The sequence below is a fragment of the Chiloscyllium plagiosum genome, chromosome 13 (genome assembly GCF_004010195.1).
Source record: "Chiloscyllium plagiosum isolate BGI_BamShark_2017 chromosome 13, ASM401019v2, whole genome shotgun sequence".
Taxonomy (NCBI): domain Eukaryota; kingdom Metazoa; phylum Chordata; class Chondrichthyes; order Orectolobiformes; family Hemiscylliidae; genus Chiloscyllium; species Chiloscyllium plagiosum.
In genome coordinates this window covers 77,544,274-77,571,185 of record NC_057722.1, presented here as the reverse complement: position 1 = coordinate 77,571,185, position 26,912 = coordinate 77,544,274, and the positions used below count along the sequence as shown (strand labels likewise).

The 26,912-nt window shown below is 41.1% G+C and overlaps 1 protein-coding gene across 2 annotated transcripts in view; it reads right to left on the bottom strand.

Annotated features, from left to right (window-relative positions):
* The window catches only part of LOC122556213 (procollagen C-endopeptidase enhancer 2-like), a 67,323-nt gene that overhangs the window by 25,130 nt on the left and 15,281 nt on the right, over positions 1 to 26,912 (bottom strand). Inside the window, exons 2-5 of one of the 2 annotated variants that reach the window (XM_043702773.1) lie at positions 22,336 to 22,585; positions 20,568 to 20,673; positions 4,277 to 4,532; positions 665 to 789 (exon numbers count right to left, since the gene is read on the bottom strand). In XM_043702773.1, the coding sequence (XP_043558708.1) occupies positions 665 to 789; positions 4,277 to 4,532; positions 20,568 to 20,673; positions 22,336 to 22,412 (564 nt within the window). In that variant the 5' untranslated portion in view covers positions 22,413 to 22,585. Of the gene's footprint in view, positions 1 to 664; positions 790 to 4,276; positions 4,533 to 20,567; positions 20,674 to 22,335; positions 22,844 to 26,912 lie in introns of those variants that run through there. The other variant, XM_043702772.1, reaches the window with a different exon arrangement.

Here is a 26,912-nt window from a genome sequence, read left to right as displayed (position 1 = left end):
CCTAACCTGCAATCTTCTTCCTGATCTCTCCGCCCCCACCCCCACTTTGGCCTATCACCCTCACCTTAGCCTCCTTCCACCTATCGCATTTCCAACACCCCTCCCCCAAGTCCCTCCTCCCTACCTTTTATCTTAGCCTGCTTGGCACACTTTCCTCATTCCTGGAGAAGGGCTCATGCCCGAAACGTCGATTCTCCTGCTCCTTGGATGCTGCCTGACCTGCTGCGCTTTTCCAGCAACACATTTTCAGCTCTGATCTCCAGCATCTGCAGTCCTCACTTTCTCTTTAAAAGGCTAAGCTCCATCCATGAACCTGCGATTCCAAACCAAAAAGTGATTGAGAACTGGAAACTGCAAATTCAGATTTTCTTTAAATAAAAAAATCTTACTGGTCTCAACTAAGATCTTACCAGCCACAGAAAAATAAATCGTTCACTTAGCTAATCAATTCATTAATCATAGAATTATACAGGGCTGAAGGAGGTCATTCAACCCATCATATGCTTGTGCCAGCTCTTCGAGAAAGGTTGTCCAATTCATCTTCATGTCCTTACTCATTCCCCATATCCAAACTGCTTTTCTCCCCCCAGGACCTTGTGGAAGGAGTCATATGATTGGTTTAGATCATGAGATAAGGCATTGTTACATATTTAGTCACCATTACCTGATGTTTGGGTGCCACTATGTGCCATGAGCAGGAGACTCCGGCTGGGTAATCATGGTCTGGCCAGTTAGGTGTTTTGAAGGAGCCAGGTGATTTTTCCAAACGACCACCACAAAACTGATCATCTGTAGGGATTAGATAAAAATGTTACAAACTATCCATTCAACAATGAGCACTCAAAGCAAAAAAATCATTGTACTTGTATTGCAGACTTTTTTAGCATATGGCAAAATCATCATTCTAACACTGTATACTTCAGCCCTTTCATATTTGGTGCTTTCTGCTGATGCCAGCTCTGCAGCGCCAAATAAGGTGCTCTCCATTGTACAAGAGTCGTCCCAACCACTAACAATACAGTAACTACTCTAAAATGAGCTTAAGCTAGCACATGCGTATTTATTTTAATTATCCCACTAATATCAAAACCAATAGGACTGTTTTTAGAGTTGATGCATTAGCTGGTATTAAACTGCTTTTAGCAACTATCCCTATTTAAATTAAGCATTACATTCCTGTCGAAAATTATTTAGTATAGAGGTCTAAGTACTATTCTATCCCAATGTGTTGTCTCCCCCATGTGGGGTTTATAGAGTTGGTATATATTTTATGGCACTGTGGACGGTTCAGTTGCTCAGGGAGGAGGAGGAATAAGTGTGGAAGGGCAATACTTGTCGGGGATTTTATTAGAGAGCAGAATAAACAGACACATCTGTTGTCATAGATAAGACTCCAAGATAGTAATTTGCCCACCAGATGCCAGGGTCAGCAATTTCATGGAACAGCTGCAGTGCATTCTGAAGTGGGACAGCAAACAGCCGAAGGTCACAGCCCACTTTGGGACCAATGACATAGGAAGAAGAAGAAATGAAGTCCTGAAAGCAAACTTTAGGGAGTTACAGAGGTAATTGAAAAATACTGATGTTCAGATATCAATTAGACCGTGTTTAAAATCTGCCTTTTCCCCTCAATTTTTTCACAAATCAAGACAATCAAGGTAGTGTTTTAACAAGACACAAAGTGCTGGAGACACTCAGCAAGCTTGGCAGCATGTATTTTTTTCATTCACCCGTGGGACACAGACATCACTGCCCATCATAGTTGCCCTTGAGAAGGTGATGGTGAGCTTCTTGAACCACTGCAGTCCATATGTTATAGTAAACCCACGACGCCCTAGGGAGGGAATTCCAAGATTCTGACCCAGTGACACTGAGGGAACTGCGACATATTTCCAAGTCAGGATAGTGAGTGGCTTGGAGAGGAACATGTATTTGCTGCCTTTGCCCTTCTAGATGGAAGTGTGGGTTTGGAAGGTACTTTGAGGAATTTCTGCAGTCAACCTTGTAGATTGTACACACTGCTGCTACCGAGTGATAGTGGTTGAGGGAGTGGATGCTTGTGGATGTGGTGACAATCAAAGTGGGGCTGCTTTGTCCTGGATGGTGTTAATGGTTACTAATGGATGTGACATTGCATGCTTAGTATTTCAGACATTAAGCACTCCAGGTCAGGAAATTAAAAAGCAGGACTTCAAAAGTAGTAATCTCTTGATTATTCCTGGTGCCATGCAGTAGTGAGATTAAGGATAGAACAAATCAATGTCTGGTCAAAGAGAAGGTGCAGGAGGGACGACTTTGGATTTCTGAAGCATTAGGACCATTTCTGGGGGAGGTGGGACTTGTACAAGTTGGACAGGTTATATCTGAACAGGATTCAGACCAACAGTCTCACAGGGAGGTTACTTTATTGTGTTTGGATGGATTTAAACTAGATTGGCAGGGGAATGGGATCCTTACAAGCAATTCAGAGGGTAGAGAAGCTGAGATGGAATTATGAGTGAACATGCAAGCAAGCGAGTCTGGAAGGCTGAGGGAACATAGACTAGATAATGAAGAGGTGAGTTTAGCAAAGCCAAATATTTGGTGTTCATTTATTTCAGTTAGATCATTGGAAAGGGCATTTTAATTGGACTGAGTAATTGGTCCTGGGATCAGAAGAATAAAATGGAGCAGAGTTCTTCCTGCCATCATTCATCACGTTTGCTGGAACTGTAGGTGTAATGTTCATCAAACAAGGAAAAGATTAAGCTCAGCTGTGGTTTCTATTCCCATCCTTCCCTGTTGTTGCATATTTTGACAACAATATACATCATAGCACATCAACAGCAGCAACTTGGGTGAAACATTAAAGAAAGCTTACCACATGCGTAAATAGAGATACTAAAGTAATCAATTTATTCATTGTCAGTTTTGAATGACAGTGCTTTCTGCTCTCAATGTCTACGTAAAAGGGCACTTTAATTTGGATTGTTCATTAAGTAGGTTCTACTGGTGAGTATCAGAAGAAGTTGTCTGTATTTTGGTCCTCACTCTCTCTCACACTTATATATAGTCCACAGCAATTAGTAAAATTAAAGCAGCATTTATAAGACTTCTACACTATAATTGTCTAAAGAAGGTGACAGCCAATTCAGGGTATTTTTTACATTTTTCCTGACTTCAAACACCATGGAAACTTCATTCAGGGCCAAGAAAATACCTTTGAAAACTAGTCACTATTGTTATGAAGATGCGGGTGTACTTTTAAGAGAGTTAAAAGCAGCAGAACTACCAGACACAGTACCAAGTGTTCTCAATAAAGCAACAATGTAACATTGGGTTGAACAACTCGATTAGTTTGTTGCCTGGAGACAAAAACAAATTCAAATTCAGCCAATCAGTTTAAATTATACCCCAAAGAAAATATCAATTTCCAATCAAGTTTGAATTGAGTATATTGACAATCTGAAAAGCCTATGACACAATCCAATGCTCTGGGGTATAAGACCAGGGGAATATTGAACAGTTGAGAGGAGAACTGCCAAGGCCCAGCATGTAACAGACTGCTTGAAAAAAACTCTTAAAAATACGTTTTCGATTAGTAACTTGGAATGCAGAAATTCCTAACAAGGAAAAAAGAAGACACAAGAAGATCTGAAAACAAGAATCTACAGCTGCCTGGTTTTGAGATAAGAAGTGTTATTTTGTAAATCTTAATTGGGAGTTTTATCGGACTAGTATTATAGAAGGGAGGGTAGAAGATAGGTTAGAGAAAGAAATTGTAAATAGTGGTTAGTTAATTATTCGCTTTTATACTTTAAGAAATAAAGTTGTTAATTTTTACTTTACATAGTTCTTGGCACTCAGATTTTTACAGATTACTGCACGGGATAAAGTTTTTCTGTGTTGTTGGTTTTAAATTAAGCAGGAGAGTTTACCCCATGTTGTAACACTATTGCATAATAAGGAAACATAGGCAATTTGTGCACAAACTGTAAGGAGAATTCAGTGATTTGGTTAAATGATAAACATTGGTTAGGATAAACCCCTTGCTCTTCTTCAAATAGTGACATCATGACCTTTAACTTCCAAGCTTTAACATTTCAGCTGAAAGGACTGCACAGAAGAGCTGGACTAGACGGCGTTCTTAAGTCTTAAAAGCTAGGCTTGAAGCAACAACCTTTGCCTCAGAGACAGGTCTGCCACCATTAAGGCAATTTATATTTTATACTGACATTTCTACATTAGCCATGAATTTATAATGTTTATTCTGTCAGCAGGAATGAAATAACCTTACTTCTCTGGTTTGGCCGAGTTGCTGAGTACATAGCAACAAAACCATTTCCTGCAGTGTTGGCATCAGTTACCATCTGTACCATCATCTTGTTGCCAGTTGAAATGATGGCTCCAGGTTTTGAAGTACCACAAAACCTGCCCAACCGCTGGCCATTGACATGTCCATTGTAGACATCAATGTAATCGTATCTGCAGAGAGTGTCCCGTTCCAGATCGAGGAAGCGAAAATTCAGAGCTACCACTCGGCCTTTTGGTACCTGCAAGTAATGACATTAAAACTTGAATCATTGATAGCTGTCACTCAAATACAGTGAGAGGTCACAAGGGTCAACTAGGGAAAAAACAAACAAAGAGACAGTGACTCTTAACTGCCCTCTGCAATAAGCTCAAGTCATTTAGCAATAAATGCTGGCTTTGCCAGTGACACACGAGCAGATAAAAAACTCAAACAGCTATTTATTTAGCCCTATTCCCTTGCATTTCCACATTAATATTTTACTTTGTTTTAAAAGGTACTTTTATTTATATTCTTTTTAAAAAGATATTTGTAATTCTCTTTCCATGATTATAGGCTCAAAACTTCTGTGCTGTGACCATCACTTTTAGATTGCTACTTTACTACTGTTTTTCACGACATGCATTTTGAGTTTAAACTTCCCTACCAGGCCTCTTCAAAAATGTGGAACGGACCTACTTTTGGGCTCATTCTTTGTATAGCTGGCTCGTCAGGGAAATCCAAATCAGATCTCCTGGCTGCTGTATTCAGTTACATTCATTAACACTCTCAAAAGCTTTGGGATATTGAAAAAACTTTCCAGTCTATCGAGTGGATGAGTGAGAATGAGGTCAGTGGTTAGATTGGCAGTGTAGTTGAAGTGGCAGCATATTAGAGTGACTGGGAGATGGTGAATTTGAGTCAGAGGGAGTTGCAGGGATGGAGTAGTCAGACGGGATTATGGAGGGCAGGAGCAGGCTTATGAGGTGGTATGTTGAACTCCCCCAACTATCCCTCAGCACTGCAATGGGTACCCAAAGATCAGGAGCACTGGGTTGAAGCGCAAACAATAAAAACAACAAAAGATTCTTTAAGTAATTAAACAGGGGTATATTGTCTCCCACAGCCAACATGTACATGGTCCACGGACTCCACAGCCCTGTAAAATGAACCTCTGGGCCAGGAATCCAAGAACCACCCATACTACAATTGCATGGAACTGCTGCATCCAAACACCACCACCCAAGGACCCCAATGGAAAATGGAAGTAGTCCCGGGTAGAGCGCCCTCCACTGGGAATCCCCACTGCCTGATGGTAGGAACACCACTCCTGTTATTTTAGTCAATGTGTTGGGACATGTTATGACACATTCCTGGAGAGGTTGGGATTTGAACGTGGGCCTCCTGGCCCACAGGCAAAGACACTGCCATTGCAAAAGACCCTTGGAATGCTGCTCTTGATGTGTGATAACAGGTTAATTGGAAAATAACTCTGGAGAAGGTGGGACCTGAACCAAGGTCTTGCCGACTCTCAATCGACTCCAAGCCTGTTCTGGATTTTATCTATCTGACATTTCCTGAGTAACTATCCAGGTAAATGAATCAGAACCTTCCAAAGTTACAAAATCTATATCTGAGTTTATCGGAGGTATCTGGATGCAGGGTAATTCCCCACTGGAAGTTTAAGCCACCCAGATAATTCCCACCTGTCATTATGCCAGGACTTCCAACATGTCCTGACTCATATCTCTGGGGATATGTCCGGTCTCTATTTAAACTATTTAAAGATCAGGATATCTGGGCTGTTGTGGTTCTTTATTTCCTTTGCTTGTCGTGTTGATCTTGGATTCGACCTTCTAGTTACTGACACACCAATACGTAAAAACATATTTCCTATTTGACTTCTAAAAACTCTTCATAGTCATGACAACCTTCGCTGTGATCTCCTGTCAGCTCTCTCTCCTCGAATGAGGCAATCCAAGGTTCTTTTAAACCTCACAATCCAGAACTCATTTGATTCTCTCAAAACCATTTATTTGCACACTGTTAAAATCAGACTTCTTATTCCACTTTTAGATCCAGAATTAAACTGGAATGCAGCTTTAATTTACATTTCTTTTAAAAGTACTGACAAGTACTGAAATGCACTCGAAGCAGCATCCCCAAGTAAGCTGTTCCAATACAGCTGCAATAATGGCATCTACAAGGTAGAAAATCGCTCAGGTACAGAAATAGGTCAAACCTAAATAGGCCAACTGCAACCCATCAATCTGTTCTCGATCTTTAAAGTGACAGAAAGTGTTTTATTGACAGTGCTAGCTAGCTAGTGCTATCTCACCAACAATTTGCTTACTGATGCTCGGTTAGGGTTCCTCCAAGACCAGTCTGCCCTAGATATCATTGAAGTCTTTGAAGGAAAAAAAAAGAATTCCAGAGGTAAAGAGACAGCAATAGCCCTTGAAGTTGAAGAAACATTTGACCATGTTTGGCATTAACAGCACCAGCAATATTGAAATGTGAATCAGGGAAACAAAAATCAACACTGAAGAAATTGGTTGGGGTTACTGGTGGCCACTAGTATTAAATCCTGGTCCTCGCTGGTTACATTCTTGAGTGGATATGTTCTGATCAACATGTTCAGAGATGTCGTTACACACCTCTGGAGAAGGTGGAATTTGAACCCAGGCTGCCTGACCCAGAGGCAAGGACACTATCACTGCACCACAAGAACCCATTTGTATTCCTCACAATAATGTCCTAGACCTAACCATCTTCAGCTGCGTCATCCACAATCTTCGCTCCATCAGTAGGCAGAAGTGGGGATGTTCACTGATGACGATCACACAGTGGTCAGCACCATTTCTAATTCTTCTGATACTGAAGTCTCTGTGCAGCAAGACGTGGATAACATCAAAGCTAGGGCTGATAAGTGACAAGTGTTATGAAGTGGAAGGCATGTACTGTACCTTTAAGAAAGAGTGAATGCTGTTGCGTACTGAGAGCTTACAAAAGCAGTTTTAGAGTGTACTGGAAAATTGAAAATATGTAATATTTGGCTGTGAAATATATACTTGAGTTGGTTGCTGTTTTGACAACAATTCAAATTTAACCAATCAATTTAAATTATGCCCTAGGATACTAAAACCCAACCAAATTTGAATTTATTGATTTGCCAACATTGAACCAATGAGACAATCCGATGTTGGGGATATAAAAATACAGGCTGCCTTTGAGAAAGACCCAAGACATTGAAACACTCTCTATCAAAAGGTACCTTTTCATATGAAACATATTCGCAGTAAAAGCAAGTTGACGACCCCAGAGACCTTCAGCCAGAAGAAGAAAGACACTGAAGATGAGAGCTGATGTATGGTTTGTAAGTTGATGTAATTTTAATAAGTGTTTTATTGGAACAATATATTGTTATAGAGTTGGAGGCAGGTAATAAGCAGTTAAGAGAAAGGGCAGCTTAGAGTTGTGAATAGTTGTTCTTTAATGTTCACTTTTAGAGTTAAAGAATAAATTGATATTATTTTCTTCAAATACTGGAATTTGGGACTTCTGTCACTCATATTTTAACAGATTACAAGGCAAGGTGAGCTTTTCTGGGTGTTTAGTTTAATTAACAGATGGATGTAACACGAGCAATGTTCACATCACACAAGTGACTATTCCAAAAAGAGATAACCCAACAACCTCCCCTTCATACACAGTGGCATTCCCACTGCTGAATCACTACTGGGAATTCTCCTTTCAGGGAGGATATCACATTGAGCAAAAACTGAACTGATTATGCCATTTAAAAATTCAAGTACAGGAGCAGGTCAGAGTCTGGGAATTCTGTGGTGCATAACTCACCATCTGACATCAGAAAGCCTGTCTATCACTTACAAGTCAGGAATGTAATAGAATACTCTCTACATGCCTGGATGAGTGCAGTTCTAACTCTCAACAAACTTATCATCATCCAGGACAAGGCACACACCTGACCAGCACCCCATCCACCACTTAAACACTTACTCTTTCCACAAGTAGCACACAGTGGCAGCAGTGTGTGCAATGCAGCAAGTCACCAAGTCCCGTTTGGCAGTTCTTTCCAAAATCCACAATCTCTACCACTTAGAAGAACAAGGGCAGCAGTTGTATTGGAACAGTGCCACTACAAATTCTCCTGCAAGTCACACATCATGCTGAGCTCTGTAGTTAATAACACTGCTGGGTCAACATTCTGGAAATCCCTTCATTCTCAGCACTGTGGGTGTGTATACAGTCATTCAAGAGTGGCACACCACAGCCTTTTCGAGGGCAACTAGGTAGGGGTAATAAATATTGCCTTTGCCAGCAACACTCACAACCCATTAGTGAATTAAAGCAAAAGTAGAGAGAAAAGCTTATACTGTTAACTGGGAAACAGTATTGGGTAATAACTGGGAGAGAAGCTTGCTGCGGGCCAACACCTTTACAGAAACATATCATTAAACAGGAGGACTTGGACAACCACATCTACAGTTACCCAGTGGTCTAATGTGACCTGTACAGAAAAGTACTTCAGGCAATAAAGACAGAAGTACCATTGTACAAAACAGTACTTCTGTTGTACCTTCTGGTAGTTACATTACAACACTGACTATGGTTTTAATTGGCTGTAAAGCTTTTTGGGATGTCTTGAGGTCTTGAAAGATACTTTTTTAAATGAATCTTTTTTAAAAGCAGCTTCAAGTAGACTTCCATGTAGGAGCTTTTACAATGAACATTTGTGGGCTATTTTACTATGTGAGGGGTCATAGCCAAGCTTATTCTGTCCTCTCCCAATATTTATGAGCAGACAGTTCTTGATGCAAATGGAAAAAGGACTACATTTTCTCCTTTTTAATACAGAGGAACTGATTCCAATTATAGCATTCCCACCATCACCACTTCAGCACAATGGATTCACCACAATCGGACCTTTTGGTCAGCACAGCTGAATTATTCATTGCATAAACTCTTTGAAACATTCAGGGAACAAGTAAGGAGTTCCTAAATTCTGATTAAAAAGTGGTGCTCATAGAACATAAATGAGTGACAATATTGAAGACAGAGGGAGAATTATAAGGTTTGACATTAGGAGGAAATTGAATTAAGCCCTCTCTCTTTAAATTTCTCCATTACCTCTTGCAAGCAGCTCTTTGAAAACTGATTAAATGCATTCCTCCATTAAGATCTAAATGCCAGGACCACCATCAGTGTCCATATTCAGTAAATTAAGCAGTCCAATGTTTACAGCTGACTACTGCATGGTAACTTGGTAAAGCAGGTTTTAAACTTCTCATTCTTGTTTTCAAGTTCCTCCTTGGTCTCAACCATCTTAACCATCCAAGGTACCTAATACTCAATTCTTGAGCATCTCTGATTTTAAAATCACTCTTGCCACTGGTGGCTATGTTTCATAGAAACATGGAAGATCAGGGCAGGAGGAGGCCATTCGGCCCTTCAGGCCTGAACTACCATTCATCACAATCATGGCTGATCGTCCAACTCAATAGCCTAATTCTGCTTTCTCCCCATAACCTTTAAACTCATTTGCCCCAAGTGCTATATCTAGCTGCCTCTTGAAAACATTCAATGTTTTGACATCAATTACTTCCTGTGGTAATGAATTCCACAGGCTCACCACTGTTTGGATGAAGAAATGTCTCATCTCTGTCCTAAATGGTCCACCCCAAATTCTCAGACTGTGACCCCTGGTTCTGGACACACCCCACCATCTGGAATGTCCTCCCTGCATCTACCCTGTCAGGTCCTGTTAGAATTTTATACGTCTCTGAGATCCCCCCTCATTTGTCTGAACTTCAGCGAAACAATCCTAACCCAGTCCTAACCTTGACAGTTACAAATTAGCCAGGAAAGACCTAAAGAGAGAGCTAAGAAGAGCCAGGAGCAGACATGAGAAATCGTTGGCAGGTAGGATAAAGGAAAACCCTAAAGCCTTCTGCAGGTGTATCAAGAATAAAAGAATGACTAGAGTAAGATTAGAGCCAATCAAGGACAGTAGTGGGAAGTTGTGCATGGAGTTCAATGAGATAGAGGAAGTGCTAAATGAATTTTGTCAGTATTCACACTGGAAAAAGACAATGTTTTAGAGGAGAATACTGAGATTCTGGCTATTAGACTAGACAGGATTGAGGTTCACAAGGAGGTGGTGTTAGCAATTCTGGAAAGTGTGAGAATAGATAAGTCCCCAATGATGGATGCTAGGATTCTCTGGGAAGCCAGGGAGGAGATTGCAGAGCATTTGGCTTTGATCTTTAAATTGTCTTTGTCTACAGGAATAGTGCCAGAAGACTCAAGGAAAGCAAATGTTGTCCTCTTGTTCAAGGTGAGTAGAGACAACCCTGGTAATTATAAATCAGTGAGCCTTCGGTTGTGGGTAAAGTGTTGGAAAAGGTTATAAGAGATAGGAAATTATCATCATTTGGAGAGAAATATGTTGATTAGGGATAGTCAACAAAGTTTTGTGAAGGGTAGGCCATGCCTTACAAACCTTACTGAGGTCTTTGAGATGGTGACCAAACAGATGGAGGAGGATAAAGCATGATGTGGTACATATGGATTTCAGTAAGGCGTTTGGATAAGGTTCTCCACGGTAGATTATTGCATGAAATACAGAAACATGGGATTGAGCGAGATTTAGCGGTTTGGATCAGAAATTGGCTAGCTGAAAGAAGACAGAGGGTGGTGGTTGATGGGAAATGTTCATCTTGGAGTTCAGTTACTAGTGGTGTACTGCAAGGATCTATTTTGGGGCCATTGCTATTTATCATTTTTATAAATGACCTAGATGAGGGCATAGAAGGATGAGTTAGTAAATTTGCGGAAGACACTAAGACCGATGGAGTTGTGGATAGTGCTGAAGGATGTTGCAGGTGACAGAGAGACATAGATAAGCTGCAGAGTTGGGCTGAGAAGTGGCAAATGGAGTTTAATGCAGAAAAGTGTGAGGTGATTCACTTTGGAAGGAGTAATGGAATGCAGAGTACTGGGCTAATGGTAAGATTCTTGGTAGTGTGGATGAGCAGAGAGATCTCAGTGTCCATTTACATTGATCCCTGAAAATTGCCACCCAGGTTGATAGGATTGTTAAGAAGGCATACATGTGTTAGCTTTTATTGGTAGAGGGATTGAGTTTCGGAACCACAAGGTTATGCTGCAGCTGTACAAAACTCCGGTGCAGCTGCACTTGGAGTACTGAGTGCAGTTCTGGTCACCGTATTATAGGAGGGATGTGGAAGCTTTGGAAAAGGTTCGAAGGATATTTACTAGGGTGTTGCCTGGTGTGGAGGGATGGTCTTATGAGGAAAGGCCGAGGGACTTGAGGCTGTTTTCATTAGAGAGGAGAAGGTTGAAAAGTGACTTAATTTTGACATATAAGATAATCAGAGGGTTAGATAGGGTGGGCAGTGAGAGCCTTTTTCCTTAGATGGTAATGGCTAGCATGAGGGGACATAGCTTTAAATTGAGTGGTGATAGATGTAGGACAGATGTTATAGGTAGCTTCTTTACTCAAAGTAGTAGGGTTGTGGAATGCGCTGCCTGCAACAGTAGTAGACTCACCATCTTTAAGGGCATTTAAATGGTCATTGGATAAATATATGGATGAAAATGGAATAGTGTAGGTTAGACAGGCTTCAGACTGATTTCACAGGTAGCATAACATCAAGGGCCGAAGGGCCTGTACTGCGCTGTAACGTTCTATGTTCTAGTTGATCTTTCCTCATACGTCAGTCCTGCCATCCCCGGAATCAGCCTGGTAAATCTTTGCTGCACTCCCTTGACAGCAAGAGCATCCCTCCTCAGAAAAGGAGGCTAAAACTGCATGCAATATTCTAGGTGTGACCTCATCCAGGCCCTGTGTAATTGCAATCACACATCCCTGCTGCTGTACTCAAAACCTCTCACAATGAAGGCCAACATCCCAATTGCCTTTTTTACCACCTGCTGCACCTGCATGCTTATCTTCAGTGACTGGTGCACAAGGACACCCAGGTCCCACTGCACACTCCCCTCTCCCAACTTGCAGCCATTCAGGTAGTAATGTGCCTTCTTATTTTTGCTTCCTAAGTGAACACCTCATATTTATACCAAATTATACTGCATCTACCATTGATTTGCCCACTCACCCAACCTGTCCAGAGCATGCTGAAGGATCTCTGCATCCTCTTCACAGTTGATCACCCCACCCATCCCCAACCCAACTTGGTATCATCTGCAAACTTTGAGATGTAACATTTTGTTCCTTCATCCAAATCATTAATGTCTATTATGAATAGCTGGGGTCTCAGCACTGATCCCTGTGGCACCCCACTAGTTACTGCCAGCCAATTTGAAAAGGACCCATTAATTCCTACTCTTTGTTTCTCTCTGCCAACCAGTTTTTTATCTACCTCAAAATACTTCCCCAAACCACACATGCTTTAATCTTGCACAATATTCTCTAATGCGGAACTCTGTCAAATGCTCTCTGAAAGTCCAAATATACCACATTGACTGACTGGCTCTCCCTTGTCAACTCTACTCGTTACATCTTCGTAGAATTCCAACAAATTTATTAAACATGATATCCCCTGCATAAATCCATGCTGACTCTGTCTGATCCTGTCACTGTTTTCTAAATGCTCCACTATAAAGTCTTTGATAATGGATTTCAGAACTTTCCTCACTTCTGAAGTTAGACTTACAGGTCTGTAGTTCCCTGGTTTCTTTCAACCTCCGTTTTTGAATACAGGAGTGACATTAGCTACTTTCCAATTTGCAGGGACTGTACCAGAGTCTATAGAATCCTGGAGGGTGACCATCAATGTATCTATTATTTTTTGAACCACTTCCTTAAGTACTCTAGGATGTAGATTACCATGGCCCTGGGGATTCATCAGCCTTCAATCCCCTCAATTTTCCCATTTCTCAACTAATATTGAATCTCAGTTGGTGAGGCACTAAGTTCCAAAATTATTTCCATCAAATCTCCACCTTTCTCCCTTGTTTTCCTCTTTTAAGATGCCTCTTAACACCTCTTTGACCATTTGACCTTTTGGAGATTTGACTTAATATCACCTTACATAGCCTGGTGTGTCATACTTTGTTTTATAATGCTCCTGTGTGGCACCTTGGGGCATATTAATACAGTAAAAGGTGCTACATAAATAAGTTGCCAATATTGCTTCCAGTTTCTTAGATCATCTTAATTGCTTAAGCATAATTTTGTAAAATTCTGATATTCTTCAATTCTATAATTTCTTAAAGGGGTTTTTATTGAAAACAACAAATGCTGATAGAATCAAGGAATAAAAAGGAGAAAAATTTGCTTTTGGGGAATCTTTTTTTGCTTAGATTATTGAAGTTCTGTAAAGATCATCAGTGAGTTATTAAAGAAATATTGCATGGGCAAGGAACCAGAGGAGTGTGGGTGTCCTTGGAACTAAACTTCAACATGAGTCATTGCTTGAGAAAAAATGTTGGAGAGCAGCAAGTCTATTTGCTAACTTCCTTAATGGAAAAGAAAATACCATATCTAACACGTAATGGTGAAAAGAGAATGAAAAATTGCACTGAAATATTGACACTGTCACAAAGTATTTGGTTGTATGTTTAAGCCTATAGTTCTCCATAGCTGTAATTTCCTGTGGATATCTGGAATCTTAGATCTTCCCCATTTGCCCCACATATTTTCAACTGACATTCATTCTACACTTTGGCTGATATTGGATGCTATTTGCAAAGAATCCAAGCTAGTGAAAAATAACACCTGAACACTAGCAATAAAGAAAATCCCCTGAATGTGAGAATCTACTTTAAACAGAAAAAATCTTGGAAATACACAGCATGTTACCATTAGAAGGTAAAAGTTGTGTTCCATGCTATATTTTTATTCACTCTTGGGATTTGGATATCACTTGCTGGATCAGCATTTATTGCCTGTCCCTAGTTGCCCTTGAGAAGGTGGTGGTGAGGTGCCTTTTAGAAGCGCTGCAGTCAGTGTGCTGCAAGTAAACCACAATGCCCTTAGGGATGGAATTCCATGATTTTGACCCAGTGACACAGTGAGGGAACAGCGATATACTTCCAAATTAGGATGGTGAGTGCTTAGAGGGGATCTTGCAGTGTGTGGTGTTCCCAAGAATCTGCTGTCATTGCCCTTCTAGTTGGAAGTAGTTGTGGGTTAGGAAGGTGCTGTCTAAGACTCTTTGGTGAATTTCTGCAGTGTGCACTGAGCACCAGTGGTGAAGGGAGTGGATGGTCATGGATGTGGTGCCAATCAAACCGGCTGCTTTGTCCTGGATGGTGTCAAACTTAAGTATTGTTGGAGCTGCACTCAAACAGGCAAATGGGAGTGTGTAGCTTTTAGATGATGGATAGGCCTTTTGTTTTTTGGGGAGAGGAGGCCTTCAGGAAGTGAGTTAATTGCTGCACTATTCCTAGTCTCTGACCTGCTTTTATAGCCTGCACTTGTGTTTGCAGGGCGAGTCCAATTGAGTTTCTGATCAATGGTAATCCCCAGATATTTGATAGTGGGGGGATTCAGTTATAGTAAAACCACCGAATGTCAAGGGGCAGTGGCTAGATTGTATCTTATTGAGTTGGTCATTGCCTTGCATTTGTGTAGTGTGCAAGTTGCTTGTCAATTGTCAGCCATATCCAGATCTTGTTACATTTGAACATGGACTGCTTTGTTATCTGAGGAAACATGAATGATGCTGAACATTGTACAATCATCGGCAAACATCGCCACTTCTGACCTTATGAGGGAGGAAAGGTCATTGATGAAGCATCAAAGATGGCTGGGCCGAGGACACTACCCTGAAGAACTCCTGCAGCAATGTCCTGGAGCTGAGATGAGTGACCTCTAACAACTACAACCATCTTCTTTTATGCCAGTTATGACTCCAACCAGCAGAGGGTTTGTCCCGATGACCACCGATTCCAGTTTTACTGCAGCTCCTTAATGCCACTCAGTCTAATGTAGATTTAAAGTCAAGGGCTGTCAGTCCCACTTCACCTCTGAAATTCAGCTGTTGTCTGTCTTTGAACCAAGGCTGTAATGAGGTCAGGAGCTGAGTGGCCTGGGCAGAACCCAAACTAGGTAACAGTCAGCAGGTTATTGCTGAGCAGTTGCTGCTTGATAGCATTGTTGATGACAACTTCCATCATTTTACTGATGATTGAGAGTAGACGGATGGGACAGTAATTGACTCTGAGCAGGTTTCCTTGCCCATATTTAATCTGAAGCCAAGAGATTTCATGGAATTCTGACTGAACTTTGAAGACTCCCAGGTCAACTGCCTTCTGACTATGGCATCGCTTCTGCTAGGTCTTTCCTTGCTGGTCAGACAGGAGGCTTTCAGGGATGGTGATGGTGGTGTCTTGGACATTGTGTATAAGGCATGACTCTGTCAGTATGACTGTCAGGTTGTTGCTTGACAAGTCTATGAGACAGCTCACCCAATTTTGGCACTAGTTCTGAGATAATAGTAAGGAGTAGTTTGCAGGGCTGACAGGGCTGTTTCTACCATTGTCTTTTCTAGTACCTAAGTCAATGCCAGGTGGTCTGTCCTGTTTCATTTTATTTCATCTCAATGTTTCTTTTCATCCCCATAATTGTCATCAGTAGATTCTTAATTCCAGATTTTTAAAAATTGACTTCAAATTCCATCACTTGCTGTGTGGCAATCAAACCCAGGTCTTCAGGACATTAGCTGAGTTTCTGGATTAATATTCCGGCGATAATACCACAAGGCCATTCCTGTCTACAGGAATAATGCCAGAAGACTGGAGGATACCTAATGTTGTCCCCTTGTTCAAGAAGGAGAGTAAAGACAACCGTGGTAATTATAGACCAGTGAGCCTTACTTCCATTGTGGGTAAAGTGTTGGAAAAGGTTATAAGACAGAGGATTTATTATCACCGAGAGAGGAATAAGTTCATTAAGGACAGGACAGTCAACATGGTTTTGAGAAGGGTAGGTCGTGCCTCACAAACCTTATTGAGTTCTTTGAGAAGGTGACTAAACAGATGGATGAGGATAAAGCAGTTGATGTGGTATATATGGATTTTAGTAAGGCATTTTGATAAGGTTCTCCATGGTAGGCTATTGCACAAAATACGGAGGCATGGGATTGAGCGAGATTTAGCAGTTTGGATCAGATATTGGCTAGCTGAAGAAAACAGAGTGGTGGTTGATGGGAAATGTTCATCCTGGAGTTCAGTTACTAGTGGTGTACTGCAAGGATCTGTTTTGGGGCCACTGCTGTTTGTCATTTTTACAAATGACCAAGATGAGGGCATAGAGAATGGATTAGTAAATTTGCAGATGACACTAAAGTCGGTGGAGTAGTGGACAGTTTGGAAGAATGTTACAGGTTGCATGGGGACTTGGATAAACTGCAGAATTGGGCTGAGAGGTGGCAAATGGAATTCAATGCAGCTAAATGTGAGGTGATGCACTTTGGGAAGAATGACAAGAAGGCAGAGTACTGGGTCAATGGAAAGATTCTCGGTAGTGTGGATGAGCACAGAGATATGTGTCCATTTACATAGATCCCTGAAAGTTGCCACCCAGGTTGATAGCGTTAAGGAGACTTATGGTGTGTTAGCTTTTATTGGTAGAGGGATTGAGTTTCGGAGCCACGAGGTCATGCTGCAGCTGTACAAAACCCTGGTGCAGCCGCACTTGGAGTATTGTGTACAGTTCTGGTCACCGTGTTATGGGAAGGATGTGGAAGCTTTGGAAAGGGTTCAGAGGAGATTTACTAAGATGTTGTCTGATGTAGAGGGAAGGTCTTATGGAGAAAGTCTCAGGGACTTGAGGCTGTTTTTGTTAGAGAGAAGAAGAATTGAGAGGTGATTTAATTGAGACATATAAGATAATCAGAGGTTTAGATAGGATGGACAGTGTGAGCCTTTTTCCTTGCATGGTGATGGCTGGCACGAGGGGACATAGCTTTAAATTGAGGGGTGACAGATATAGGATTTATGTCAGAGCTAGTTTCTTTACTAACAGAGTAATAGTGTTGTGGAACGCACTGCCTGCAACAGTAGTAGACTCGCCAACTTTAAGTGCATTTAAATGGTCATTGGATAAACATATGGATAAAAATGGAATAGTGTAGGTTCGATGGGCTTCAGATTGGTTGCACAGGTCGGTGCAACATCAAAGGCCGAAGGGCCTGTACGCTCTGTAATGTTCTATGTTCTATCACCACCCCTAGGTGTGATATTAACCTATCTTCCTGATTAAATGACATCCCAAAGCTTAAACTCTTTGCTTTCTGATGATTATCATTCATTCTACTTTATATTTCCAGAATTTTCTAGTTTTGTATGACCCAGAACCACTTTGTAGCAGAGAGTACATTCAAAATAAAGTACACTCAAATATACTTTGAAACACTTGTACAATGCTACTTTGGCTCTAGGAATATGTCACTTATGCATGGTTTTGGAGCACTGGTGCCTTTTTGCTGTGATCTGTACCACAGTTCCTGGCTGAAACAGATGGTGACATTTGTTTTCTAAACTCTGACCTCAGCTCTTTGAACTCATGCAAACTGGACAGAATAGCAAAGACAGAAATGACTGGAAATACTCAACAGACTAGGCAGCATCTGTCTGGCGAAACTGAAGCTGGCCATCGATATTTCAGACCTAAGACCTTGCCACAAGAATGGAAGCCAGATTGTTTTATATTAGGCAGTGTTAACAAAGGCAGGAGGACAGTGCTTGTCATGACCCCAGTGTAAAAGTGTTTACCAAGAATGACAACCACTGGTACATTGAGTGGGTAAATTTTCCACTTCGACTCTGTTGACAAGTAGGTGCTGAATAAATGCCTGATAATTGTTCAGAGGGAGAGAAGGTTAGTGGGAAAACACTGCAGGCCACTTTTGCATACCTCCTAGCTGATCAAAAGCGGCTTTGGCAGAGAACAGGAACAGGCCTCCTGCCCACTCTTTTGGCTTGGAATGGTACATGGTGTGGAAGAACCTATAAAGGGAGAAAATTAAATGTTTTAAAATGTAAAGGGAAGGGGAAGAAAGAAAATGAAAGCAAATGCCATGCATGCATTTTGAGGCTCATTGTGTGGTTATGGTCAGCAGTGAGGGAGGGAAGGATGGCCCTTTTGTGAAGATTTAATACACTTCCAGTTAAAACAAATTGGGGAAGCACGGTGGTTCAGTTGTTAGTATTGCTGCCTCAGAGCCAAGGACCCATGTTCAATTCCAGCCTCAGGCAACTGACTCCCACAGTTTAAAGATATGCAGATTATGTGGATTGGCCATGTTAAATTGCCCATACAGTCCAGGGATGTGCAGGTTAGGTGGATTAACCATGGGAAATGCAGGATTACCTGGCTAGGGTAGAGTATAGATGGATGGGATGCTGTGGACCTGATGGGCCGAATAGCCTGCTTCCACACTGTAGCGATTCTATGATTCTATAGAAATTGTTTTTGCTCAAATAGTTTCAGTAGCTGTGTTCCTCATGCCCAGACAGAGCAAGAGATTGGCAACTAAGTTCCACCGTCACCTTATTAAGCTTAGGAACCGAATGAACACTGGTCTGGGCTACACAGTGCACTTAAGCATAGCCTGGGGCTGGTGGAAAAAGAATTGGATTGTCACACGCTCTTACATCAAGATCACTGTCAATGTGAGAAAATGACTGAAATTGGATGACACCCATAGCAAATGTTCCCCACAAACTCATTCCTAGAGCAATTTTTCTTAGTGTCACAAAGAAGCTTAAAGTATGATCTGAAAAGATTTTCAAAATGATGAAATATTTTAAACGATAAATGAGAATTTTTTTTCAAATTGATGGATCAGAAACAAGAAATACAAAATATGGATGATCACAAGAAAACCAACAGGAGGAATTAGAAGAATATTGGCAGATATGGAATCATTAAAATGTGGAGGTCAAGTTGTAATTGAGACAAACTACAACATGACTGAAAGGGATATTTGAAAAGGAAGACAATAAGTAGTTATGGGAAAGAGCAGGCTTTTGGGATTATCATAAATAGTTTTGGCTGAAAGGCTAGACCGACACTGACTTGCAGCCAAATGGCTTCATCGTTTTCTATCATCCTCGAGCCACTATTGCCTGTGCCTTTACTCCAGACATTGAGCCCCCTGGAAAACTCATCAGCTAAATAACACAACTCCTTCAAACACCAAAATGGGAGGTGTAGTGGACAGCGAAGAAGTTACCTTAGATTACAAACTTGGTCAGATAGGCCAATGAGCTGAGGAGTGGCAGATGGAGTTTAGTTTGGATAAATAAGAGGTGCTGCATTTTGGGAAAGCAAATCTTAGCAGGACTTATACATTTAATGGTAAGGTCCTAGGGAGTGTTGCTGAACAAAGACCTTGGAGTGCAGGTTAATAGCTCCTTGAAAGTGGAATCACAGGTTGATAGGATAGTGAAGGAGGTGTTTGGTATGCTTTCTTTTATTGGACAAACTATTGAATACAGGAGTTGGGAGGTCATGTTGAGGCTGTACAGGACATTCGTTAGGCCACTTTTGGAATACTGCATGCAATTCTGGTCTCCTTCCAATTGGAAGAATGTTGTGAAACTTGAAAGGGTTCAGAAAAGATTTACAAGGATGTTGCCAGGGTTGGAGGATTTGAGCTATAGAGAGAGGCTGAATAGGCTGGGGCTGTTTTCCCTGGAGCATCGGAGGCTGAGGGGTGATCTTATAGAAATTTATAAAATCAGAGGGGCATACATAGGATAAGTAGACAAAGTCTCTTCACTAGGGTGAAGGAGTCCAGAACTAGAGGGCATAGGTTTAGGGTGAGAGGGGAAAAATATACAAGAGACCCAAGGGGCAACTTTATCACACAGAGGATAGTATGTGTCTGGAATGAGCTGCCAGAGGAAGTGGCAGAGGCTGGTACAATTGCAACATTTAAAAGGCATCTGGATGGGTATATGAATAGAAAGGGTTTGGAGGGATATGGGCCAGGTGCTGGCAGGTGGGACTGGATTGGGTTGGGATATCTGGTCGGCATGGACCGAAGGGTCTGTTTCGGTGCTGCACATCTCTATGACTCTATGTTAACAGATAGATTATTGCTAATATACAATTAAAAAATGTTAGATATATTTTATTTGCTGTAATATTATAATGGTTTCTTAATTGAATTTGGTTTAGCCACATTCTACTATGTCCAGTTCCATTAAATATATTCATTTTTGAGTAATTTAAAAGTATGTTTTGCAATATGCTTGTATTCATGACAGTCCCAATTCATACCGTGATTTTCCAAGTGCATTTACTGTTGGGTGGGTAAAGTCGAGGGAATCCCTCACTTCCGATGAAACCTGACTGTCCACTTCGTACTCCTCCACATTTAAAGTTCCTGGAAAGGCAACAAAAGATATCAAATTTGCAAATAACTGAATGTTATGCTTTATTTATTCTGTTTTTCAGAAGATATAAGCCTGAGAATGATGCTACTTAATACCACTATGAATCCAACACATCCCTATCAAATTCCTCTATTTGCTATTAAACTAAGCAAGGAATTTGCTGCAAATCATGATACACTCGATGGTATCAGACACCATTATATTCCACCTTGATCTCCTTGCAGACATAACAAGCTAGTAATCTAAATGCCAGGGTTCTGTTAACATCAAAAACAATTAGACTTTTTTGATAAATAAAGCAATGAACTGCAGATGCTGGACATCTGACAAACAAAACAGAAATTGTTAGAGAAACTCAACAGCTTTGGCAGGATCTGTGGAGAGAAAAGAGTGTTAATGCTTCTACTTCAGTGATCCTTATGCTGATCAGCATAAATATCATTTTTCTCTCACTGTTTTTGGTTCTGAAGAAGGCTGACCGGCCTCAAAATAATAATTGTTTTCTCTGCACAGATGTTGCCAGACCTACTGAGTTTCTCCAGCATTTTCTGTACCTGTTTCAGATTTTTTGCAGGAACTCAATTAAGCTCAAGAAGTAATTAGATTTTTTGATATCTATTATCTGAAGTGTATTCCAAGTCTGTCTTAAAGCCAAGTCACCATTACCTGTTAGTATTTCTTTTACAATATAGTTTTTCAAATTTGCATGAGGTTTCCTTGGTCTAGCAAATCAGCAACATGGATGTTCACTATCAGCATACTTCACATCTTACATATAATTCAATATCGTGACATAGTTATACCAAGTCTGCATAAAAATAAACTTCACTTCATTAACAGAACTTTTTTTTTTGCCCTTACATTGCATTAAGGCAGCAGATACCTGCAAGTCTAGCGTTGTGGAACTATCTATAGCACATGGACTGCAGAGGTTCAAGATGTTAGATCTTCATTTTCTCAAGGGCAACTAAGGATGGGCAATACCTACATCCTGTACATGTATTAAAACAACAGGCAGTATAAGCAAGTTATATGTCTGATTTTATACATTCATTACAGTATGTCACAAAATCAAATGTTTTCAGCTTTCTTTCCCAATATTGTTGCACTCCCAGTATTCAGGTGTATGGATACGGAGCGAGCAGTGGGTGCCACCTGGCTCTGTTAAGTCGCTTTCTCAAACTTTCTTTAATTCTCACGTACAATTTCTGACATCTTGTTTTTGTATGCTTGCTTACCTCTACCCCATAACAACAATCTATGGTGTCAGCAAGTAAAACTCCCAGGAGGCAAGTAAAGTCCAGGAACTGAGAGTCCAGTGTGAGGGAACAGAGGATGAGTTGAAGCCACATTGCATTAATCGCGTCTCTAAAACAAACAATCATCAGGTTTCACTTAGAACTGAGACCACCAACCGTTTGGAGGCACCGACGTTAAACCAATCTTGCGACAAGTTTCTTAAAACCGGGATGACAGAGAAATGCCGACGATGTGAAACATAGTTAAGATAATGATTTTTTTTCGGAAAAACAAACTTCATTTCCAGTACAAATATAGATCGGGCGACTCCAGACATTTACCAAACAACAAAATCACCAGGGTTGGGCTAAAGGTTTACGAATTTTTTGTTGTTGCTGAAAAAACTTCTTTACCTTTTTCCTGGCGGGACCTGACATGAGACGAGAGTGGCGCACAACAGCCCGAGGTAAGGGAAGGCGGCGGGTTTCATGGTGATCACTGTGGGCCGGGGGAGAGAGATGGCAGAGGCGGGGTGGGGGGGTGATCTTGGTGCTGCCTCTTGCCCCTCTCCTCTTGCGCCTTTCCTGAACGAATCAAGCAGCTCGCCGGCTCCAAAGTAAACTGCGTCTCTTCAGAGGAGGAGACAGTGCCTTCTCCTTTGCCCTAAAAAATAGTCCTCACTCAAATAATATAATTTTGAAAACACATACAGGTTCAATTGGGTCGGCCTTAAGTAAGGATCTCCCACTTTAAAAAAACTCTACGTCGAAATTTCAGAGGGAAAATCTCAAGGATGTACTCTGATTCACAATGGAAAAGAAAAGCTCCTTACTCAACAGAGGAGGGCGAGAGATTAACCAAAGGGACTTTTATACCGTCTGTTGACTTTGACTTGCTAAGTTCCGTGTTTTTCCATTTCCCTTTTAGAGACAGCCCTGTGTACACTGAAGGTCACTTTGGCTCACACCCAAACTGAAATGGGAATCGGGGCGGAGTAGTCCCTTCAATCCCCATAGGGGTTTCTGCAGAACTGGCGAAAATTAATCGAGGATCTTTATAAAGGCGCCGTGCTGACTGAAATGGACAACTGTAATAACATTTTCTTCCTTCCAAAAAAACTTAGTTGTACCCCTTTCAAGATCGATCATGCTTTGAATCCATTATAAAAGACTTAACAGCAGAGCACTTGCAAGACGGTGCAGGATTGGATAAAGATAATATATTTACATTGGAATATTTCAACCATGTACCTAATAGAGTTGATAAGAGATAACCATTAGATGTGGTTTACTTTGGCATTGGATAAGGTCCCATTTAAGATATTAGTGTGTAAAGTTAAAGTGCATGGGTTTAGGGGTGGTGTACTGACATAGAAAACTGGGTTCTGGATCAGTGGTGCTGGAAGAGCACAGCAGTTCAGGCAGCATCCGACGAGCAGCAAAATCGACGTTTCGGGCAAAAGCCCTTCATCAGGAATAAAGCCTGGGTGGCAGACACGAAACGGGTCTTTTTCTGAAAGCATGGAGGGATAAGTGGGTTACTGCACAGATCAGTACTTGGACCGCAGCTATTCATAATACATTCTGTTGATTTAGACGAGGGAACTCAATATAATGGGATTAGAATATTTAGGTCGTTTTTGATTGGTGTTGAAAAGTGTGGCGCTGGAAAAGCAGACTCGATGTTTTTGATTGGTGCAGACTCAAAGAACAAAGACAATTACAGCACATGAACAGACTCTTCGGCCCTCCAAGCCTATCAAGATTAGAGTGGTGCTGACAATGCACAGCAGGTCAGGCAGCAACCGAAGAGCAGGAAAATCGATGTTTTAGGCAGGAGCCCTTCATTAGGATGTTCCTGCCTGACCTGCTGTGCTTTTCCAGCACCACTCTAATCTTGACTCTAATCTCCAGCATCTGCAGTACCCACTTTCACCCTCCAAGCCTGTGCCAATCCAGATCCTCTATCTAAACCTGCCACCTATTTTCTAAGGATCTGTATCCCCATGCTTCCTGGCCATTCATGTATCTGTCTAGATACATCTTAAATGATACTATTGTGCCTGCCTCTACCACGTTCCAGGCAACCACACTCTCTGAGTAAAGAACTTTCCATACATAGCTCCCTCAAACTTTTCCCCTCTCACCTTGAACTCATGACACTGAGTAATCGAAAAGTATGCCATATACCATCTTGACCACTCTATCAACCTACATTGCCACCTTCAGGTTACAATGGACCTGAACACCCAGACCTCTCTGTACATCAATTCCATTTACCGTATGGTTTGTTCTTAAATTAGATATTCCAAAGTACATCACCTTGCATTTGCCTGGATTGAATCCATCTGCCATTTCTCTGCCCAACTTTCCAATCCCCAAATTACAGTCCCCTTCACTATCTGCTACTCCACCAATCTATGACTCTTTACTTAGAGCCATAGGGATGTACAGCATGGAAACAGACCCTTCGGTCCAACCCGTCCATGCCGACCAGATATCCCAACCCAATCTAGTCCCACCTGCCAGCACCCGGCCCATACCCCTCCAACCCCTTCCTATTCATATACCCATTGAAATGCCTCTTAAATGTTGCAATTGTACCAGCCTCCACCACTTCCTCTGGCAGCTCATTCCAGACACATACCACCCTCTTTGTGAAAAAGTTGCCCCTTAGGTCTCTTTTATATCTTTCCCCTCTCACCCTAAACCTATTCCCTCTAGTTCTGGACTTTCCGACCCCAGGGAAAAGACTTTGTCTATTTACCCTATCCATGCCCCTCATTTTGCAAACCTCTATAAGGTCACCCCTCAGCCTCCGCGCTCCAGAGTGAACAGGCCCAGTTTGTTCAGCCGCTCTTTATAGCTCAAATCCTCCAACCCTGGCAACATCCTTGTAAATCTTTTCTGAACCCTTTCAAGTTTCACAACATCTTTCCAATAAGAAGGAGACCAGAATTGCACGCAATATTCCACAAGCATCCACTCCCTCCACCACCAACAATGAGTAGCAGCAATGTGTACTGTCTACAAGATGCACAGCAGGTATTCACCAAAGATCCTTAAACAGCACATTCCAAACCCATGACCACTTCTAAGGACAACAGCAGCAGATACATGGGAACACCATTCCCTACAAGTTTCCTTCCAGAACACTCACCATCCTAACTTGGAACCAAATCTCCATTCCTTCATTGTCACTCAGTCAAAATCCCGGAATTGCCTTTCTAAAATTATTGTAGGTCTACCTACAGTTCGCGATCTGCAGTGATTTAAGAAGGCAGCTCACTTTCTCATGGGCAGCTAGGACCTGCAATAAATGTTGGAGAAAGTGATGAAGGGCTTATGCCCGAAACATCAATTCTCCTGTTCCTCGGATGCTGCCTGACAGGCTGTGCTTTTCCAGCACCACGACTTGCAATAAGTGTTGGCCAGTCAACAACACTCTCATTCCACAAGTGGATTAAAAACACTTAAACATGGAGTCTGTATTTGCGATTGCAATTGGCTCTAAGAAAGCAGAATTTGTTTCACACAAAAGGAAATATTTAATAAATGTGCAGGGCAAATTGATCAGTGCAGAAAGATATCTGCTTTAACAAAATTCAGGGATCAAAATATTTGTCACATCTAGTGAATTTAGTGGTTCCCAATTATAATCATGAGTGAGATGAGGGAAGCCTCTACAATCTTTCAAAAAGCAATTGTTAGAGAAAGATTCTTTTGAGTGGTGCATCAATGAAAACAACATCAAATGTTTTATGCAAAATCAGAAAGAATTAGAAGATGTAAATATAAAGCATGAAGTAGAGAAATTCTGTTTAGATCAGAATGACCAGACTCCTTCCTAAAGCAGGATCTCGATGATAAAATGAATAGGGTTATCTGATTGGCCTTATCCTATGAGAACACAGGAACAGGGGTAGGCGTTTCAGTCCTTTGAGCTGCTCCACCATTCAATATAATCAATCTAGTCCCCCGTTCCTACTTTCTTTCCGTACACTTTGATCTCATAAATCTGAAGAATCTGAACTATACCTATCTCCTTTCATTCCTATCTGTGAGGAACAGTGGAGAAATTTAAGTTCAATGTCTATTTTATGTGTTAAGAAGGAGGGACATGGCTTTAGTTTGTTTTAAAAGTTATTTTTGTGAGCTTAGTGCCTGTAAGTATAAAGCCTGTTTGAGTACATGTTTTCCAACCCTTGAAATGAAGAGATGAATCTTGCTAATTTAGTGGATTAGAAACAAAGGTAGAAAATACTATGGTGTTGTGAACAAGAGGGGTCCAAGAATACACAGATTTTTTTAAAATCCAGAAGTATTCAGGCAATCACAGAGTGTGTGTGAGTGTGCCAGAGAATGGAGGCAGGAGGGATAAGTTCTCCAGTAAGAAATCCTGTAATATTTCTGGAGACTGAGCTTAGAGAACTCATGTTTGCTCTGAGGTTTAGGTACTATTGAGTCTGTTTGAAGTATCTCAAAGGAAGGAAACCAATTGCAGCTGTGCCAGCTTGCACAAAGATCCTTAATGTGGAGATAGTGTTTGAACATAGGGGTTTGGTTTTTGCAAGGGTTTTGCCGGGATGAAAGGAACATTATGAGTTAGAACCATTTTCTTCTGTTTGTCGTGAAACGTTTCCAACTTTTTTTGTCTAGTGTAATATAGTTGATGTGTTTTTGTTGTTTAATAAACAATTTATTCTTTCTGTTCAAAGTACACTGGCACAATGTTGTGAATTTGTTCAAGTAAAGTTACCACGAAAGTTAGGGTTAATCAAGGCATACTTCACTCTGGGATCTGATTTATCCAGTTTTGATATCAGTTGGAATTCTATCCCTTTCATTCTTATTTAACATGAGATATTAGTATGAAATGAAAATGTTAAGCTGTTCTCTCACTTGGTTCTTCTATTATTTTCTAATGTTATTGCTGTTTCTTAGTTTAGTTCCTCAAATTTCCAATCCCCCAGATCATGAACAGTGACACA